Source organism: Rhinoraja longicauda, chromosome 25 (genome assembly GCF_053455715.1).
Source record: "Rhinoraja longicauda isolate Sanriku21f chromosome 25, sRhiLon1.1, whole genome shotgun sequence".
In the NCBI taxonomy this organism is placed as follows: Eukaryota; Metazoa; Chordata; class Chondrichthyes; order Rajiformes; family Arhynchobatidae; genus Rhinoraja; species Rhinoraja longicauda.
The window spans coordinates 3754518-3775906 of NC_135977.1; the positions used below are offsets into that span (position 1 = coordinate 3754518).

General features: G+C 49.5%; 1 protein-coding gene across 2 annotated transcripts in view; it reads left to right on the forward strand.

The window, feature by feature from the left end:
* pi4kab (phosphatidylinositol 4-kinase, catalytic, alpha b) overlaps positions 1-10688 on the forward strand; it is a 137085-nt gene extending 126397 nt beyond the window's left edge. For both annotated transcript variants that reach the window (XM_078421447.1, XM_078421448.1), the window contains 5 exons: positions 1453-1573; positions 3778-3937; positions 6064-6153; positions 7918-8001; positions 10248-10688. In XM_078421447.1, coding sequence (XP_078277573.1) covers positions 1453-1573; positions 3778-3937; positions 6064-6153; positions 7918-8001; positions 10248-10299 — 507 coding nt within the window. In that variant the 3' untranslated portion in view covers positions 10300-10688. The remainder of the gene's footprint in view (positions 1-1452; positions 1574-3777; positions 3938-6063; positions 6154-7917; positions 8002-10247) is intronic.
* The last annotated feature ends 10701 nt before the right edge of the window (positions 10689-21389 follow it).

Sequence of the window (21389 nt, forward strand, 5' to 3'; positions counted from 1 at the left end):
CAAGCGCAATTGAGTTGGAAAAAGCGTACTCTTGTGGATAATCACAAAGAGCGTCATAAGGGATAGGAGGAGAATCAGGCCATTCGGCCCATCAAATCCATTAGGGCGGCACGGTGGCGCAGCGGTAGAGTTGCTGCCTTACAGCGAATGCAGCGCCGGAGACTCGGGTTCGATCCTGACTACGGGCGCCGTCTGTACGGAGTTTGTACGTTCTCCCCGTGACCTGCGTGGGTTTTCTCCGAGATCTTCTGTTTCCTCCCACACTCCAAAGACGTGCAGGTATGTAGGTTAATTGACTGTATTTATTCACAAAATACTGGAGTAACTCAGCAGGTCAGGCAGCATCTCAGGCGAGAAGGAATGGGTCTCGACCCGAAACGTCACCCATTCCTTCTCTCCTGAGATGCTGCCTGACCTGCTGAGTTACTCCAGTATTTTGTGAACAAATACCTTCGATTTGTACCAGCATCTGCAGTTATTTTCTTATACAATAGGTTAATTGACTGGGTAAATGTAAAAATTGTCCCTAGTGTGTGTAGGATAGTGTTAATGTGCGGGGATCGCCGGGCGGCACGGACTCGGTGGGCCGAAGGGCCTGTTTCCGCGCTGTATTTCCGTGAGTAAGATGGGCCTAAAATTGTCGCACTATCGTGTACCGTGTTGGCTGTAGTCCAATCACAAACAAACAAACAAACGAGAGTTTTAGTATATAGACAAATTAGAAAGGATTGTAGGAAGGAAGTGCAGATGCTGGTTTAAACCAAAGAAAGACACATGATGCTGGAGTATCTCAGTGGGATGGACCCTGGATAGAAGCAAGCGGGACAGGCAGCATCTCTAGATAGAAGGAATGGGTGACGTTTCGGGTCGAGACTATTTAAAGAAAAATGCTGTCTTTGTACCTTCATTGATCATTTATCTATCCCACAGCTTCAACCCGAGATTGTTCACGAGATTGATCTCCGGGATGGCGGGACTGTCATATGAGGAAAGATTGAAAAGACTAGGCTTGTATTCACTGGAGTTTAGAAGGATGAGACGGGATCTTATAGAAACATATAAAATTATAAAAGAACTGGACAAGCAAGATGCAGGAAAAATGTTCCCAATGTTGGGCGAGTCCAGAACCATGGGCCACATAGTCTTAGAATAAAGGGGAGGCCGTTTAAAACTGAGATGAGAAGGACCTTTTTCACCCAGAGAGTTGTGAATTTGTGGAATTCTCTGCCACAGAGGGCAGTGGAGGCCAAATCAATGAATGGATTTAAGAGAGAGTTAGATGGAGCTCTAGGGGCTGGTGGAATCAAGGGAGAAGGCAGGCACGGGTTACTGATTTGTGGACGATCAGCCATGATCACAATGAATGGCGGTGCTGGCTCGAAGGGCCGAATGGCCTCCTCCTGCACCTATTTTCTATGTTTCTATGTTTAACCCTTTCTGTCTCTCTCCAAGGCACGGTATAATTTTATCCGTAGCATGGCTGCCTACAGCCTGCTGCTCTTCCTGCTGCAGATCAAAGACCGCCACAATGGAAACATCATGCTGGACCGACAGGGACATCTGATCCACATAGGTCAGTGCTTGCCCCCTAAAACTGGCCAAGAGCTCTGCTTTACTTCAGGAAAAGAAAACTGCAGATGCTGGTTTAAATCGAAAAGGTAGACACAAAATGCTGGAGTAACGCCGGAGAGAAGGAATGGGTGATGTTTCAGGTCGGGGTCTGAAGAAGGGTCTCGACACGAAACATTCTAAGACCCGAACAGTCTTAGAATAAAGGGGAGTTTAGAAGGATGAGAGGGGATCTTATAGAAACATGTAAAATTTATAAAAGGTCTGGACAAGCTAGATGCAGGAAAAATGTTCTCAATGTTGGGCGAGTCCAGAACCAGGGGCCACACAGTCTTAGAACAAAGCGGAGGCCATTTAAAACTGAGCTGAGGAGGAACTTTTTCACCCAGAGAGTTGTGAATTTGTGGAATTCTCTGCCACAGAGGGCAGTGGAGGCCAAATCACTGGATGGATTTAAGAGAGAGGTAGATAGAGCTCTGGGGGCTAGTGGAATCAAGGGATATGGGGAGAAGGCAGGCACGGTTTACACAGATTGTGGACGATCAGCCATGATCACAATGAATGGCAGTGCTGGCTCGAAGGGCCCAATTGGCCTCCTCCTGCACCTATTTTCTATGTCACCCGTTACTCCAGCAATTTGTGTCTGGTTTACTTTAGTTTAGAGATACAGCTCGGAAACAGGACCTTCGGCCCACCGGGTCCGCGCCGACCAGCGATCCCCCCTCGCGCTTGCACTATCCTACTTTATCCTACACTATAGACCACTTTCACGGAAGCCGATTAACCTACAAACCTGCACGTGTTTGGACGAAAACCAGAGCACCTGGAGAAAACCCACACAGGTCCCGGGTAGAACGTGCAAGCTCCGCACAGACAGCAACCCGTTTGGTTAGGATGGAACCCGGGTCTCTGGCGTTGTGAGGCCGCAACTCTACCGCCGCGCCACCTAAAAGTGCTGTCAAAAGGTCTCAAAAACTGCCCCCCTTCATTCTAATTGGTTCCCATCGAACCCCAGTCCATTGCCATGTGCCTATCCACAATATAAATCTCTTAAACTCTACTTCTCTCTAAAGATAGACACAGAATGCTGGGGTAACTCAGCGGGACAGGCAGCATCTCTGGCGAGAAGGAATGGGAAGATTAATTGGCTTAGGGTAAATGTAAAATTGTCCCATTCCTTCTCTCCAGAGATGCTGCCCGTCCCGCTGAGTTACTCCAGCATTTTGTGTCAATAGACAATAGATGCAGGAGGTGGCCATTCGGCCCTTCGAGCCAGCACCACCATTCAATGTGATCATGGCTGATTATTCTCAATCAGTACCCCGTTCCTGCCTTCTCCCCATACCCCCTGACTCCGCTATCCTTAAGAGCTCTATCTAGCTCTCTCTTGAATGCATTCAGAGAATTGGCCTCCACTGCCTTCTGAGGCAGAGAATTCCACAGATTCACAACTCTGACTGAAAAAGTTTTTCCTCATCTCAGTTCTAAATGGCCTACCCCTTATTCTTAAACTGTGGCCCCTGGTTCTGAACTCCCCCAACATTGGGAACATGTTTCCTGCCTCTAACGTGTCCAACCCCTTAATAATCTTATACGTTTCGATAAGATCTCCTCTCATCCTTCTAAATTCCAGTGTATACAAGCCTAGCCGATCCAGTCTCTCAACATATGATAGTCCCGCCATTCCGGGAATTAACCTAGTAAACCTACGCATCTTTGGTTTAAACCAGCATCTGCCGTTCCTTCCTGCACATTTTGTCCACTGCTCTCCACCTATCTCCACGTATCTCCCTCTAACACCACCCTTCCACCCCCCCCCCCGACTCTCTGAATCCAAAATAAATTACCCGGCACATCTCCTTTAAACTTTGCCCCTCTCACCTTAAAGTCTCGCCCTCTCGTCTTTGACAATCCCACCGTGGGGAGAAAAAAAGTTCTTGCATTCTCCCTGTGACCACATAGGTTTCGTCCGGGTGCTCCGGTTTCTTCTCTCATCCCAATGACGTGCGGGTTTGTAGGTCGATTGGCCTCTACAACTTGCCCCTGGTGTGTAGGGAGTGGGAGATCGCTGGTCGGTGTGGACTCGAGGGGCCAAAGGGCCTGTTTCCGCGCTGTATCTCTAAACTAAGCCAAATGAATATCTACTGTTGCCCTTGGACTACTGACTAACTGGAGCACTGTGCCTTATGACCTGTCTGTGCCCTGCAGACTTTGGCTTCATGTTTGAGAGCTCCCCCGGTGGCAACCTCGGGTGGGAGCCGGACATCAAGCTGACCGACGAGATGGTGATGATCATGGGCGGCAAGATGGAGGCCACGCCCTTCAAATGGTTCATGGAGATGTGCGTGCGGGGATACCTGGCGCTCAGGTGAGAGACCTCCACACGTAACTGGGCGGCCGCGGTGGCTGCCTGACAGCGCTCACAGCGCCGGAGACCCGGATTCCATCCCGGCCTCGGTCGCTATCTGTGCGGAGTTTGCACGTTCTCCCCGTGACCTGCGTGGGTTTTCTCCGGGCGTTCCGGTTTCCTCCCGCACTCCAAAGACGCGCGGGATTGCAGTTTAATTGCATTCCCACTATCTATACCCTTCAATACCTTATACACCTCGAGAAGATCTCCCCTCAGCCTCCTGCACATCATTATTGCACCAAACGTTATTCCCTTTACCCTGTGTCTGACTGTCGATGGCTCGATTGTAATCATGTATTGTCTTTCCGCTGACGGGATAACACATAACAACAGCTTTTCACTGTACCTCAGTACACGTGTCAAACCAAACTAAACATTATTCCCTTTATCGTGTGTCTACACAGTGGACGGCTCGATTGTAATCATGTACAGGCTTTCCGCTGACTGGTTAGCATGCAACAAGCTTTTTTTCCACTGTACCTCGGTACATGTGACAATATAAACTACAGCAAGGAATAAAGTCCTAGCCTGCTCAACCTCTTGGGCTCGTGTTCCTCCATCTCCTTGTGTCCCATCTAGTTGGTTGTGCTGGAAATAAAGAAATTAATTGATTGATTGATTGAATTGATTATTAATGAGTGGGGACCTAATTGAAACGTACCGAATAGTGAGCGGCCTGGATAGAGTGGATGTGGAGAGGATGTTTCCACTAGTGGGAGAGTCTAGGACCAGAGGGCACAGCCTCAGAATTAAAGGACGTTCTTTTAGAAAGGAGACGAGGAGGAATTTCTTCAGTCAGAGGGTGGTGAATCTGTGGGATTCATTGCCACAGACGGCCGTGGAGGCCAATTCAGTGGATATATTTAAGGCAGGAAATAGATAGATTCTTGATTAGTGCGGGTGTCAGGGGTTATGGGGAGAAGGCAGGAGAATGGGGTTAGGAGGGAGAGATAGATCAGCCGTGATTGAATGGCAGAGTAGACTCGATGGGCCGAATGGCCTAATTCTACTCCTATTCCTTATGACCTAATGATTACAGTGAAATAGATTAATAATTTAGTAAATTAATTTAATAATTTAAGGGCGGCACGGTGGCGCAGCGGTAGAGTCGCTGCCTTGCAGCACTTGCAGCGCCAGAGACCCGGGTTCAATCCCGACTATGGGTGCTGTCTGTACGGAGTTTGTACCTTCTTCCCGTGACCCGCGTGAGGTTTTCTCCACGAGATCTTCAGTTTCCTCCCGCACTCTAAAGATGTAAAGGTTTGCAGGTTAATAGGCTTGCTGTAAATGTGAACTTTTCCCCAATGTGTGTGGGATAGTGTTAGTGTGCGGGCATCGCTGGTCGGCGCGGACCCGGTGGGCCGAAGGGCCTGTTTCCGCTCTGTATCTCTAAGCTAAAGGCAAGTTTGAGGGACTTGCTTGGTCTTGTTCCCGCTTGGTGCTGGAGCTGTTCACCGTTGTTGGGGCCTCTGGTATAGGAGCAAAGAGGTCCTTCTGCAGTTGTACAGGGCCCTAGTGAGGCCTCACCTGGAGTACTGTGTGCAGTTTTGGTCTCCAAATTTGAGGAAGGATATTCTTGCTATTGAGGGCATGCAGCGTAGGTTTACTAGGTTAATTCCCGGAATGGCGGGACTGTCATATGTTGAAAGACTGGAGCGACTAGGCTTGTATACACTGGAATTTAGAAGGATGAGAGGAGATCTTATCGAAACATATAAGATTATTAAGGGGTTCGACACGTTAGAGGCAGGAAACATGTTCCCAATGTTGGGGGAGTCCAGAACAAGGGGTAGGCCATTTAGAACGGAGATGAGGAAAAACTTTTTCAGTCAGAGAGTTGTGAATCTGTGGAATTCTCTACCTCAGAAGGCAGTGGAGGCCAATTCTCTGAATGCATTCAAGAGAGAGCTAGATAGAGCTCTTAAGGATAGCGGAGTCAGGGGGTATGGGGAGAAGGCAGGAACGGGATACTGATTGAGAATGATCAGCCATGATCACATTGAATGGTGGTGCTGGCTCGAAGGGCCGAATGGCCTCCTGCACCTATTGTCTATTGGTGCTTATCCCTGTTCTTCCTCCCCCAGGCCCTACATGGATGCGGTGGTGTCTCTGGTCACCCTGATGTTGGACACCGGACTGCCCTGCTTCCGCGGCCAGACCATCAAACTCCTCAAGTAAGACCCGTGGGCTAGTACCACCGTTACCTCACGTGAAGCGGAGATCAGACTCTCCACCGCCGATGTTTCTGGCAACTGGCGGTCGGGCACCTCATTTAACCCGGACAAAATCACGAGAAGCCGGGACAAAAGTGGACGTGGAGACGACGTTTCCACTGGCGGGAGAGTCTAGGACCAGAGGTCACAGCCTCAGAATTAAAGGATGTTCCTTTATGAAGGAGATGGGGAAGGATTTATTCCGCCAGAGGGTGGTGAATCTGTGGGATTCTTTGCCACAGAAGGCTGTGGAGGCCAAGTCAGTGGATATTGTTAAGGCAGAGATAGATAGATTCTTGATCAGTGCGGGTGTCAGGGGTTGTGGGGAGAAGGCAGGAGAATGGGGTTAGGAGGGAGAGATAGATCAGCCATGATTGAATGGTGGAGTAGACTTGATGGGCGAATGGCCTAAATCTGCTCCTATCACTTATGAACTTACGAGCGTGGACTTGAATCCCTCCCCTCCCCCCCTCACCTGCCCTCATCACGGGCGTTCCCCTGTAAACCTGTCCCCTCGGCTGGGCAAGGCGGCCGATCTCGACCTCATCGGGACTTCCGCGGCCGATCGGCGGGTGGGATTTGCCCCCCGAGGCCGGGCTGTGGTACTGCGGCCCGGCCGGAGCTGGCAGATCCGTTCCCATGGCCGACGTCCGAGGCCGACTTTGCGGGCCAGTATTTCCTCCCCCCCCCCCCCAGGGCCGTGACCTCTGTCAGTGCGGCAAAACGGATAATCCAGCAAGGCTCTGGAGCCAAGAGTGCCGGAAAATCATCGGTGGACATGTACCACGGGAGTCCCCCGCTCCTGTAGCAAATGCTGCTTGCATTTAGTTTTAAAGTAGTGTAAACCTGAGATTTACAGCAGCTTGCGTTAAATCCCTTAAGATGTATAATTCTGGCATAATTTCAAATGGATGGTGGTGGCGCAGCGGGTAGTGCTGCTGCCTCACAGCGCCAGAGACCCGCGTTCCATCCTCACCTCGGGTGCTGTGTGTGCGTGCGTGCGTGTGTGTGTGTGCGTGTGTGCGTGCGCGTGTGTGTGCGTGTGCGTGCGTGCGTGTGGTTCGCATGTTCTCCCCGTGACCGCGTGGGTTCACTCCGGGTGCTCCGGTTTCCTCCCACATCCCAAAGACGTGCGCGTTTGCAGGTTAATTGTTCCCTCGTGTGTAGGGGGTGTGTTAACGTAGAACTAGTGTGAACGGGCGATCGATGGTGGGAGTAGGTGGACAGGCCTGACTCCATCATGAAGATAGACACAAAATGCTGGAGTAACTCAGCGGGTCAGGCAGCATCTCTCTTCACTCGAACCTCTTTCCCCCCACCGCCCACCCCCTCCCCCCCCCCAAAAAAAAGCAACATCTCCAGAACCAGGGGCCACAGTTTAAGAATAAGGGGTGGGCCATTTAGAACGGAGATGAGAAAAAACTTGTTCAGTCATGGAGTTGAAAATCTGTGGAATTCTCTGCCTCAGAAGGCAGTGGAGGCCAAGTCTCTGAATGCACTCAAGAGAGAGCTAGATAGAGCTCTTAAGGATAACGGAGTCAGGGGAGAAGGCAGGAACGGGGTACTGATTGAGAATGATCAGCCATGATCACATTGAATGGTGGTGCTGGCTCGAAGGGCCGAATGGCCTCCTCCTGCACCTATTGTCCATGCTGTGTCTTTCAATAAAAAAACCCTTCCAAGTGGCTCGAGTTAAATGTTACTAATGCACGTGGTGTGTTTCAGACAAAGATTCAATCCCAATGTGAGTGAGCGAGAGGCGGCAAACTTCATCATCAAAGTCATACAGAACTGCTTCCTGAGCAACAGGTCAGTAATGGCCACTCTTCATTTATTTCCCCGTTGCCTTTTTGCCCCACGTTTTAATTCAGTTGATATGGGGGACGGATTCTCGATAACTTCCATCTTTCTGCGGGAGGTGTTCCTTCAAAGTTTGAAGATAATAATAATAATATATTCCTTTATTTGTCCCACACCGGGGAAATTAGCAGTGTTACAACAGCAAAGTGGATAGCAAGAGACATTCATTATAAATAAAAATAAAGATAAGGATAATTGTCACCGTTTACTGTGGGTTTTTTTTAACTGTTACTGTTGACTGGTCTGTCGACTGGTCTGTCGGCTGGTCTGTCGGCTGGTCTGTCGGCTGGTCTGTCGGCTGGTCTGTCGGCTGGTCTGTCGGCTGGTCTGTCGGCTGGTCTGTCGGCTGGTCTGTCGGCTGGTCTGTCGACTGGTCTGTCGGCTGGTCTGCTGGGAGTAGGACGAGAGGAGATCTTATCGAAACGTATAAGATTATTAAGGGGTTGGACACGTTAGAGGCAGGAAACATGTTCCCAATGTTGGGGGAGTCCAGAACCAGGGGCCACAGTTTAAGAATAAGGGGTAGGCCATTTAGAAAGCAGGAACGGGGTACTGATTGAGAATGATCAGCCATGATCACATTGAATGGCGGTGCTGGCTCGAAGGGCCGAATGGCCTCCTCCTGCACCTATTGTCTATTGAGTAGCGCTGGTTGTGCAGTCTCACATTAGCGGAAAGGAAGGACCCGCTGCTGTGAGCCTCACGGTGGCGCAGCATAGAGTTGCCGCCTTACAGCGAATGCAGCGCCGGAGACCCGGGTTCCATCCCAACTACGGGCGCCGTCTGCACGCAGTTTATACGTTCTCCCCGTGATCTGCGTGGGTTTTCTCCAAGATCTTCGGTTTCCTCCCACACTCCAAGGACGTGCAGGTTTGTTGGTTAATTGGCTTGGTAAACATAAAAATTGTCCCTGGTGTGTGTAGGATAATGTTAGTGTGCGGGGATCGCTGGTCAGTGCAGACCCGGTGGGCCAAAGGGCCTGTTTCCGCGCTGTATCTCCAAACTAAAAAAAATAACAAAATCTTGGTGTCTCAAAATGTCACAACCTTTCCAGAGTGAATGACACAGCGTGGAAACAGGCACTTCAGCGCAACTTGCCCACACCGTCCAACATGTCCCATCCACATGAGTCCCACCTGCCTGCGTTTGGCCCATATCCCTCTAAACCTGTCCTCTCCATGTACCCGTCTAAATGTTGCGATAGTTGCTCCTTTAGGTGGACGGGGTGGGGGGCAGTCGTTAGAAGTTTGTGACACTTGTGAAAACCCTCGCGGTCACGGGGAGAACGTGCAAACTCCGCACAGACAGTGCCCGTGGTCAGGATGGAACCCGGGTCTCTGGCGCTGTGAGGCCCCTTGAAAGAAGCTGGAACGATTGCAAGAGCAATTTCTCCTTGAAAATAAGCACCACATTGTACGAAAAGAATCAAGATTCGGGAATGTTTTATTGTCGTGGGTCCCAGGAGGAGCAATGAAATTCTCACTTGCAGCAGCACCACAGAATAAATATGTCAGCGGTGTCATCTCTGGAGCGAAGGAATGGGTGAGGTTTCAGGCCGAGACCCTTCTTCAGACTGATGTCGGGGGTGGGACAAAGGAAGGATATAGGTGGAGACAGGAAGATAGAGGGAGATCTGGGAAGGAGGAGGGGAAGGGAGGGACAGAGGAACTATCTGAAGTTGGAGAAGTCGACGTTCATACCACTGGGCTGCAAGCTGCCCAGGCGAAATATGAGATGCTGCTCCTCCAATTTCCGGCGGGCCTCACTATGGCACTGGAGGAGGCCCATGACAGAGAGGTCAGACTGGGAAGGGGAGGGGGAGTTAAAGTGCTGGGCCACCGGGAGATCAGTTGCGTTAATGCGGACCGAGCGCAGGTGTTCAGCGAAGCGATCGCCGAGCCTGCGCTTGGTTTCGCCGATATAAATAAGTTGACATCTAGAGCAGCGGATGCAATAGATGAGGTTGGAGGAGGTGCAGGTGAACCTCTGTCTCACCTGGAAAGACTGTTTGGGTCCTTTGATGTAGTTGAGGGGGGAGGTAAAGGGACAGGTGTTGCATCTCGTGCGGTTGCAGGGGAAAGTGCCCGGGGTTGGGGTGGTTTGGGTAGGAAGGGACGAGTGGACCAGGGAGTTACGGAGGGAACGGTCTCCACATGTTCCTTCCTCCACATGTAAACCTTGCCGTTACTTTTCAGGAGTAAGACCTACGACTGGATCCAGTACTACCAGAACCAGATCCCGTACTGAGGCGGGAGGGGATGAAGATATTCCTGCTCATCTTCTCGAAGCAAAGTGTGGCCACCCTGTGTGACTGCTGTAAACTCCAGCACTTTTCTTTTACATCTTAGGCTTGTGTTGGCCGCCTTCACTGGCTGCTCTTTCAACAGTAGTTCTGGGGACCTCATAACAATCATCACTCTTCTAAGAAAAAAAGATATTCAATCACACTTTATGATTATAGACTCTCTAGAATGTGTATCAAATCATTGTAGAAGCATTAATTGCACTATTTATTGTCTGTGATGCTGAGAATGAATATAAATATCAAAGATGTACGTGGAGAGACTATTTTTCTGTAGAGAATGTAAATGTGCGATAGAGATGCATTAATCTATGATGTGAATAAAGTACGTAGTTAAACACCTTTGCTCAGTCTGCCTGGTGTTCTGGTTGCTAAACACTTTAATTGCCCCTCCCACTCCCACACTGACCTTTCTGTCCTGGGCCTCCTCCATTGTCAGAGTGAGGCTAAACCCAAATTGGAGGAACAACACCTCATATTTTGCATCGGCAGCTTACAGCCCAGCGGCATGAATGTTGATTTCTCTAAACTTCAAGTAACCCCGGCACTCCCTCCCTCTCTCTCTCTCCGTCCCCTCCCCCACCCTAGTCGCACCAGCTTCTCGTTCTCACCCAACAAACAGTTACCAATGATAGATACAAAGTGCCGGAGTAACTCAGCGGGACTGGCAGCATCTCTGGGGAGAAGGAATGGGTGACGTATCGGGTTGAGACTCTTCTTCAGACTGAAGAAGACTTAATTCCTTCTCTCCAGAGATGCTGCCTGTCCCGCTGAGTTACTCCAGCATTTTGTGTCTATCTTCGGTTTAAACCGGCATCTGCAGTTCCTTCCCGCACAACAGCTAACAATGGCCTGTTTCCTTTATCATCGTTACAATGGACAATAGACAATAGGTGCAGGAGGAGGCCATTCGGCCCTTCGAGCCAGCACCGCCATTCAATGTGATCATGGCTGATCATTCTCAATCAGTACCCCGTTCCTGCCCTCTCCCCATACCCCCTGACTCCGCTATCCTTAAGAGCTCTATCTAGCTCTCTCTTGAATGCATTCAGAGAATTGGCCTCCACTGCCTTCTGAGGCAGAGAATTCCACAGATTCTCAACTCTGACTGAAAAGGTTTTTCCTCATCTCAGTTCTAAATGGCCTACCCCTTATTCTTAAACTGTGGCCCCTGGTCCTGGACTCCCCCAACATTGGGAACATGTTTCCTGCCTCTAACGTGTCCAACCCCTTAATAATCTTATACGTTTCGATAAGATTCCCTCTCATCCTTCTAAATTCCAGTGTATACAAGCCTAGTCGCTCCAGTCTTTCAACATATGACAGTCCCGCGAATTAACCTAGTAACCCTACGCTGCACACCCTCAATAGCAAGAATATCCTTCCTCAAACTTGGAGGCCAAAACTGCACACAGTACTCCAGGTGCGGTCTCACTAGGGCCCTGTACAACTGCAGAATGACCTCTTTGTTCCTATACTCAACTCCTCTTGTTATGAAGGCCAACATTCCATTGGCTTTCTTCACTGCCTGCTGTACCTGCATGCTTCCTTTCAGTGACTGATGCACTAGGACACCCAGATCTCGTTGTACGTCCCCTTTTCCTAACTTGACACCATTCAGATAATAATCTGCCTTCCTATTCTTACCACCAAAGTGGATAACCTCACACTTCTCCACATTAAACTGCATCTGCCATGCATCCCCAGTTTCCGGGGCTGACATTGTCGACCTCCCCGTGGTGACCCCTGTCAACTGACCGCAGTCAGGCAAAACGGCAACAAACAGAGAGCAGAAGCAGCTTCATAACTTCTGCTGCCTCAAACGCAAGAAGAAGAAGTTACACTTTTCCATATCTTTCATTCCATGTTCTTTATCTCTCTACATCATCGTCTATATCTCTCGTTTTCCCTTTCCCGTGAGTGTCAGTCTGAAGAAGGGTCTCGACCCCAAGACGTCACCCATTCCTTCTCTCCAGAGATGCTGCCTGACCCGCTGGGCTACTCCAGTTTTCTGTGTCTGGTTTTGGTTTAAAAGAGCATCTGCAGTTCCTTCCTACGCATATAGCTGAATTGGTTTTGGTGTTAGAAGCTGCCAACAGTTCCTGCCTCTTCCCCACAGAGAAAGGCGGAACAGAATTTGGCAAACGCTAGCGTACAAACCCAAAATAAAACACGTTTGCGTGCAGAGGGAATATTCGGAGGTTGTCAGGCTGTGACTTGGAATGAGTAGATGGTTATTTGTAACACAACCAAATCCACCCACCACTTTCATCAGAAACCTTGTGGTGCTTTTTCGAATTTGGGCAAGTTCTTTAGTTTAGTTTCGTTTAGAGACGCAGTGCGGAAACAGGCCCTTCGGCCCACCGGGTCCGCGCCGACCAGCAATCCCCGCACACACTAACACTATCCTACACCCACAGGGAACAATTTTTACATTTATACCAAGTCAATTAACCTACAAACCTGCACGTCTTTGGAGTGTGGGAGGAAACCGAAGATCTCGGAGAAAGCCCACGCAGGTCACGGGGAGAACGTACAAACTCCGTACAGACAGCACCCGTGGTCGGGATCGAACCCGGGTCTCTGGCGCTGCGTTCCCTTAAGGCAGCAACTCTACCGCTGTGCCACCGTGACCCCTTCTCAAAGATCTGCCACAAGCACTTTGGCCAAGTTACAATCTCATGGAGTCACACAGCCTGGAGACAGGCCGTTCCATTGTGAGTGTTCTCTCTGAACACCGGTATGAGAAGAGAGTGGTTCTAACATTCATCATTGGCTGTGTCACCTTCATCATTCACTCTCACAGCTAGTGGTCTATTCAGGGTCTATTCAGTCTACTTTATTATTGTCACGTGTACCAAGGTTTAGTTTAGTTTAGAGATACAGCACAGAAACAATCCCTTCGGCCCACCGAGTCCGCGCCGACCAGCGATCCCGGCACATTAACACTACCCAACACACACTAGGGACAATTTTACATTTATACCAAGCCAATTAACCTACAAACCTGCACGTCTTTGGATAAAGAATGGGTCGACTGGGCTTATATTCAGTGGAATTTGCAAGGATGAGAGGGGATCTGATTGAAACATATATAGTTCTTAAGGGATTGGACAGGCTAGATGCAGGAAAAATGTTCCCCATGTTGGGGGAGCTCAGATCCAGGGGTCACAGTTTAAGAATAAGGGGGAGGCCATTTAGGACTGAGATGAGGAAAAAGTTTTTCACCCAGAGAGTTGTGAATCTGTGGAATTCTCTGCCACAGAAGGCAGTGGAGGACAATTCACTGGATGTTTTCAGGAGAGAGTTAGATAGAGCTCTTACGGCTAACGGAATCAAGGGATATGGGGAGAAAGCAGGAACGGGGTACTGATTTTGGATGATCAACCATGATCATATTGAATGGCGGTGTTGGCTCGAAGGGCCGAATGGCCTATTCCTGCACCTATTTTCTATGTCTACGTTTCTACGTCTTTGGAGCGCAGGAGGAAACTGGAGATCTCGTAGAAAACCCAGAGAACGTACCAACTCCGTACAGGCAGCACCCGTAGTCGGGATCGAACCCGGGTCTCTGGCGCTGTGAGGCAGCAACTCTGCCACTGCGTCACCGTGCCACAGTGGGGTTGTAAAAACAACATAGGTGAAGATGCAACTCGACATGAAGGGCCTGTGCTGTGATTTTATGTAGTCTTATTAAAAGAAACAGATCTCTTATCGAAATGTTGAGATGGCAGCAGCAGACATAATTACACCAGTCTCCCCCTCTCTAATGACACACATTTCCCTTGTGAAGTGCTTCAGCACTGGGGCCATTGAGCGAATAATAATGAGCTTTGCTTTAATAATGTAACCACTTTGCCTCTCCATAACTCTCAATATGTGTCCTGGCAATCTTCTGAAGTTAGACTGTAGAGATGCAGCGCGGAAACAGGCCCTTCGGCCCATCGAGTCGGCGCCGACCAGCGACCCCCCCGCACACCAACACTATCCTACACGCCAGGGACAACTTTATTTTAACCACAGCCAATTTACCTACAAACCCGCACGTCTTTGGAGTGTGGGAGGAAACCGGAGCACCCGGAGAAAACCCACGCAAGTCACGGGGAGAACGTACAAACTCCGTACAGACAGCGCCCGTAGTCAGGATCGAACCCGGGACTCTGGGCGCCGTGAGGCAGCGATTCAACCGCTGGCCACGGGGAGAACGTACAATGGAGAAAAACGCTGGAGTGCTGGAGGAACTCAGCAGTCTCGACCCATTCCTTCTCTCCAGAGATGCTGCCTGTCCCGCTGAGTTACTCCAGCATTTTGTGTCTCCCTTCGATTTAAACCAGCATCTGCTGTTCTTTTCCTACACGTGATAATTGGTAATGCGTCCATTTGTGAAACCTCAATCCAAAAAGGAATTAAAGTCTTATAAGAGAATAACAGGGTTAATAGTTATTATACGCCAGGCTTCTAATTAGTGTCAGATGAGGGGTGTGGGTTTCAGAACACTCAGTATATGTCAATCAAGTGGTGTCTGATTACAAGCGAAAATCTCAAAGTTGGTTCGAAACTTGACATCACGAGCTGGGCCTTGGCTGAGATGAGAAATGCAAATGTGCCTCGGGAAATCATGAAACTTTTAATTAAAAGAAATGTGACCAGCTCATGTTCCCCTTGATGAAATTATACAACTCAAGCTCCGAGATTTTACATGAACATACGAGTCCAGACCCACCCTTAAACCTGATGGCATTGTGGCTGAACTCACTGTAACCTCAACGTTCAGGGCGGAACGGTGGCGCAGCGGGTAGAGCTGCTGCCTCACAGCGCCAGAGACCCGGGTTCCATCCCGACCACGGGTGCCGTCTGTACGGAGTTTGCACGTTCGCCCCGTGACCTGCGCGGGTTTTCTCCGGGTGCTCCGGTTTATTCCCACGTCCCAAAAACGTGCAGGTTTGTGGGTTAATTGTCCCTCTGTAAAATGCCCCCTAGTGTGCAGGGAGTTGGTGAGAGAGTGGGATAACACAGAGCTAGTGTGAACAGTGATCGATGGTCGGTGTGGGCTCGGTGGGCTGAAGGGCCTGTTTCCATGCTCTAGGTACAGGGAATATAGGTGGAATGGAGGGGAGTGGGATATAGAGGTAGTGTATTGGGAGCTTGGTTTAGTTTTAAGTAGTTTAGTTCAGTTTAGTTTAGTTTAGTTTAGTTTAATTTATTTCAAGTTGTTTGAGAGATGAGATTGTGGCTGAACTCACTGTAACCTCAACTTTGAATTTCATATCATATCATATCATATATATACAGCGCGGAAACAGGCCCTTCGGCCCACCAAGTCCGTGCCACCCAGCGATCCCCGTACATTAACACTATCCTACACCCACTAGGGACAATTTTTACATTTACCCAGCCAATTAACCTACATACCTGTACGTCTTTGGAGTGTGGGAGGAAACCGAAGATCTCGGAGAAAACCCACGCAGGTCACGGGGAGAACGTACAAACTCCTTACAATGCAGCACCCGTAGTCAGGATCGAACCTGAGTCTCCGGCGCTGCATTCGCTGTAAAGCAGCAACTCTACCACTGCGCTACCGTGCCGCCCATTAAATGCGGCACGGTGGCGCAGCGGTAGAGTTGCTGCCTCACAGCGCCAGAGACCCGGGTTCAATCCTGACCACAGGTCCTATCTGTACGGAGTTTGTACGTTCTCCCCGTGACCTGCGTGGGTTTTCTCCGGGTGCTCCGGTTTTCTCCCACACTCCAAAGACGTGCAGGTTTGTAGGTTAACTGGCTTGGTATAATTGTAAATTGTCCCTTGTGCGCGTAGGATAGTGTTAGTGTGCGGGGATCGCTGGTCGGCGCGGACTCGGTGGGCCGAAGGGCCTGTTTCCGCGCTGTATCTCTGAACTAAACTGAACTATATGTGTGTGTACACACACAAAAAAACAGCGTATTATTTGGGCTTGTCATGGGACATATCCTGACTCATGGTGTTTCCAGCAAATTACATTCATGCAACAATATATATATATATATATATATATTTGTATATTTATATTTTTTGATATATCTATATTACTTCTTTGTTATGTATAGATTTTACTGTATATAAGTTTACATGTGCATGTATGGAACCTATATGCTGAAATATATATTATATATATATATAGATTTAGGGGGAATTATTTTTGACTGCAATATTTTTTAAGGCAGAGATAGATAGATTCTTGATCAGTGCGGGTGTCAGGGGTTATGGGGAGAAGGCCGGAGAATGGGGTTAGGAGGGAGAGATAGATCAGCCGTGATTGAATGGCGGAGTAGACTTGATGGGCCGAATGGCCTAATTCTGCTCCTATCACATGAACATGGACTTTGGAAGAAGAAGGTGACACGATGGCAGGGGTTGGAAGTATTCGGGAACTCTCACTCCCATAAACTTTACAACTTATCAATCAGATACAAGAAAGATTACACCACCTACTGCCAGCTGACAAGCCAGTCAAATGGAGGTCATTAACTTTGATTTCTGATTAACAAACCTCCTTATGAGACCTGCTATCATTGCCAGGGCTGATCTAAACCAATGGAGGTTCGTTTAGGCAAGTTGCCAAGTTTAGTTTAGTTTAATGATGCCGCGCGGAAACAGATCCCTCAAGTCAAGTCAAGTCAAGTCAATTTTATTTGTACAGCACATTTAAAAACAACCCACGTTGACCAAAGTGCTGTACATCTGATTAGGTTCCAATAGAAAAAAAAAAAGAAAACATACAGTAGCACGCAAACAGTTCACAGCGCCTCCTCAATGAGCCTCAAACGCTAGGGAGTAGAAATAGGTTTTGAGCCTGGACTTAAAGGAGTCGATGGAGGGGGCAGTTCTGATCGGGAGAGGGATGCTGTTCCACAGTCTAGGAGCTGCAACCGCAAAAGCGCGGTCACCCCTGAGTTTAAGCCTAGACCGCGGGATAGTGAATAGCCCCAAGTCGGCCGATCTGAGGGACCTGGAGTTAGAGAGGGGGGTTAGAAGCTTTTTGATGTAGGGGGGGGAGTGTCCATTTAGGGCTTTATACGTGAATAGGAGGAGCTTGAAGTTGATTCTGTACCGTACAGGGAGCCAGTGGAGAGAGGCCAGAATCGGGGTGATGTGGTCCCTTTTACGGGTACCCGTCAGGAGTCTCGCTGCGGCGTTTTGGACCAGTTGCAGGCGGGACAGGGAAGATTGGCTGATCCCAGTGTATAGGGAGTTGCAGTAGTCTAGGCGGGAGGAAATGAAAGCGTGAATGATTTTTTCTGTGTCGTCGAATTTGAGGAAAGGTTTGATTTTAGCTATGGTTCGAAGTTGGAAGAAGCTGGCTTTTACCACAGCGTTGACTTGCTTATCAAATTTTAATGCAGAGTCAAATATCATGCCGAGGTTTTTGACATGCGGTTTGACTAGGCAGGATAGGCTTCCAAGACTGTCTGTTATCAATTTGATGGAGTCGGGGGGGCCGAATAGGATGACCTCAGACTTGCTCTCATTTAATTGGAGGAAGTTCTGTGCCATCCAACATTTTATGTCCTCAAGGCAGTGTGAGAGGCTGTTTAAATTTGACTGGTTGTTGGGTTTCAGGGGGAGGTAAAGCTGAGTGTCATCGGCATAGCAGTGGAAAGAAATGCCGTGCCTTTGAATGATTTGGCCAAGGGGGAGCATGTATAGAGAGAAGAGAATGGGGCCTAGGATTGAGCCTTGTGGAACTCCGCAGGAGAGGCTAGCTGGAGCAGAGGAATAACTGCCTATGTTGATGGCGAAACTCCTATCTTTGAGGTACGAAGCGAACCAGCTCAGGGCAGTGCCATCAATGCCAACCGCGTACCGGAGACGGTCAATAAGGATGGTGTGGTCCACTGTATCGAATGCTGCGCTGAGGTCGAGAAGGAGCAGGATTGCACAGTCGCCGGTGTCGATGGCGAGAAGCAGGTCGTTGTGTACCTTCAACAAGGCAGACTCTGTGCTGTGGTGGGCTCTGAAACCTGACTGGAAACTTTCCAGGAAACTTCCTCAGGCCACCGAGTCCGCGCCGACCAGCGATCCCCGCACACTAACACTATCCTACACACACTAGGGACAATTTACATTGATACCAAGCCAATTAACCTACAAATCTGCACGTCTTTGGAGTGTGGGAGGAAACCGAAGATCTCGGAGAAAACCCACGCGGATCACGGGGAGAACGTACAAACTCCGTATGGACAGCGCCCATAGTCGGGATCGAACCCGTGTCTCTGGCGCCGTGAGGCAGTGTGGGTTGACAGTTTCTTTCTGCTGTTGGCAAAGCTGGAATTAAATGAATATTCAGCAGAGAATGTAGACAATAGACAATAGACAAAAGGTGCAGGAGGAGGACATTCGGCCCTTCGAGCCAGCACCGCCATTCAATGTGATCATGGCTGATCATTCTCAATCAGTACCCCCGTTCCTGCCTTCTCCCCATACCCCCTGACTCCTCTATCGTTAAGAGCTCTATCCAGCTCTCTCTTGAATTCTCAGAGAATTGGCCTCCACTGCCTTCTGAGGCAGAGAATTCTCCCATGGGAGGTAGACACAAGAAGCTGGAGTAACTCAGCGGGACAGGCAGCATCTCTGGAGAGAAGGAATGGGTGACGTTTCGGGCCGAGACCCTTCTTCAGACTCTGCTCTGCTGCCATGGGTGATGTTGAGGCAGACACATTAATCTGCTCTGCCTGTCCATATCCACGCCTTGCAGATCCATGTGCCTATCTAAAAAGCATCTTAAATACCATGGTTAAGACCGCACCTGGAGTACTGTGCGCAGTTGTACAGGGCCCTGGTGAGACCGCACCTGGAGTACTGTGTGCAGTTGTACAGGGCCCTGGTGAGACCGCACCTGGAGTACTGTGTGCAGTTGTACAGGGCCCTGGTGAGACCGCACCTGGAGTACTGTGCGCAGTTGTACAGGGCCCTGGTGAGACCGCACCTGGAGTACTGTGTGCAGTTGTACAGGGCCCTGGTGAGACCGCACCTGGAGTACTGTGTGCAGTTGTACAGGGCCCTGGTGAGACCGCACCTGGAGTACTGTGTGCAGTTGTACAGGGCCCTAGTGAGACCGCACCTGGAGTACTGTGTGCAGTTTTGGTCTCCAAATTTGAGGAAGGATATTCTTGCTATTGAGGGCGTGCAGCGTAGGTTCACTAGGTTAATTCCCGGAATGGCGGGACTGTCGTATGTTGAAAGGCTGGAGCGATTGGGCTTGTATACACTGGAATTTAGAAGGATGAGGGGGGATCTTATTGAAACATATAAGATAATTAGGGGATTGGACACATTAGAGGCAGGAAACACGTTCCCAATGTTGGGGGAGTCCAGAACAAGGGGCCACAGTTTAAGAATAACGGGTAGGCCATTTAGAACGGAGATGAGGAAGAACTTTTTCAGTCAGAGAGTGGTGAAGGTGTGGAATTCTCTGCCTCAGAAGGCAGTGGAGGCCAGTTCGTTGGATGCTTTCAAGAGAGAGCTGGATAGAGCTCTTAAGGATAGCGGAGTGAGGGGGTATGGGGAGAAGGCAGGAACGGGGTACTGATTGAGAATGATCAGCCATGATCGCATTGAATGGCGGTGCTGGCTCGAAGGGCCGAATGGCCTCCTCCTGCACCTATTGTCTATTGTCTATTGTGTGTGTAGGATAGTGTTAGTGTGCGGGGATTGCTGTCCGGACAAACTCCGTACAGACAGCGCCCGTAGTCGGGATTGAACCCGGGTCTCCGGCGCTGTGAGGCAGCAACTCTACCGCTGCGCCACCGTGCCGCTCGATTATTTTTATACCAGCATCTGCATTTCCTTGTTTCTCCGTAGTAATGAGCTTATTAGAACAAGGCAGAGAACAGTGGCACTTGGTTGACAGAGGCCTGTTTCCATGCTGAGACTCTAAGGAACCCAACCACGAAACGTTGCCTGTCCACACCCTCCACAGTTGCTGCCTGACCTGCTGAGTTTCTCCAGCACTTTGTGCATTGCTCAGTTCATATTGACCGAACCTGGAGGTGGCGCTGTTTGTAAATCTACCAAGGGAAGCAATTGAAACAGTTCACAGCAGTTCCAACCGGTAACTTTATAAAAACTTTGAAGTATTTCGTGACTTTTTTATGCTCATGTGGGAAAGCAAAGATAAATTAACATCAAAAGGGCAGCGGAGAGGCTCAGCGGTAGAGGACAAAGATGGAGTGTAACGTAGGTTCACCAAACTGGTCACTGGGGTGAGCCTTTACCTTTTACACAGTTCTACTGCACGGTGGCGCGGCGGTAGAGTTGCTGCCTCACAGCGCCGGAGACCAGGGTTCGATCCCGACCACGGGCGCTGTCCGTACGGAGTTTGTACGTTCTCCCCGTGACTCGCGTGGGTTTCCTCCGAATTCTCCAGTTTCCTCCCACACTCCAAAGACGTGCAGGTTTGTAGGTTAATTGGCTTAGGTAAAATTGTCAATAGTCCCTGGTGTGCATTCAAGAGAGAGCTGGATAGAGCTCTTAAAGATAGCGCAGTCAGGGGGCACGGGGAGAAGGCAGGAACGGGGTACTGATTGAGAATGATCAGCCAAGATCACATTGAATGGCGGTGCTGGCTCGAAGGGCAGAATGGCCTCCTCCTGCACCTATTGTCTATTGTCTATTGTGTGTGTAGGACAGTGTTAGTGTGCGGGGATCGCTGGTCGGCGCGAACTCGGTGGGCCGAAGGGCTTGTTTCCACACTGTATCTCCAAACTAAACTAAACTAAACTATTGGAGACCTTCGAACTCTATTTAATCAGATTTTACTGGACTTTATCTTGCACAAAATGTTATTGATCCTGTATCTGTTCACTGTGGACGGCTCGATTGTAACCATGTGTTGTCTTCTCTCTCACTGGGCAGCACGCTCCAGAACCAGGGGTCACACAGCCGAAGAATAAAGTGGAGGCCATTTAAAACTGAGGTGAGACGAAACTTTTTCACCCAGAGAGTTGTGAATTTGTGGAATTCTCTGCCACAGAGGGCAGTGGAGGCCGATTCACCGGAT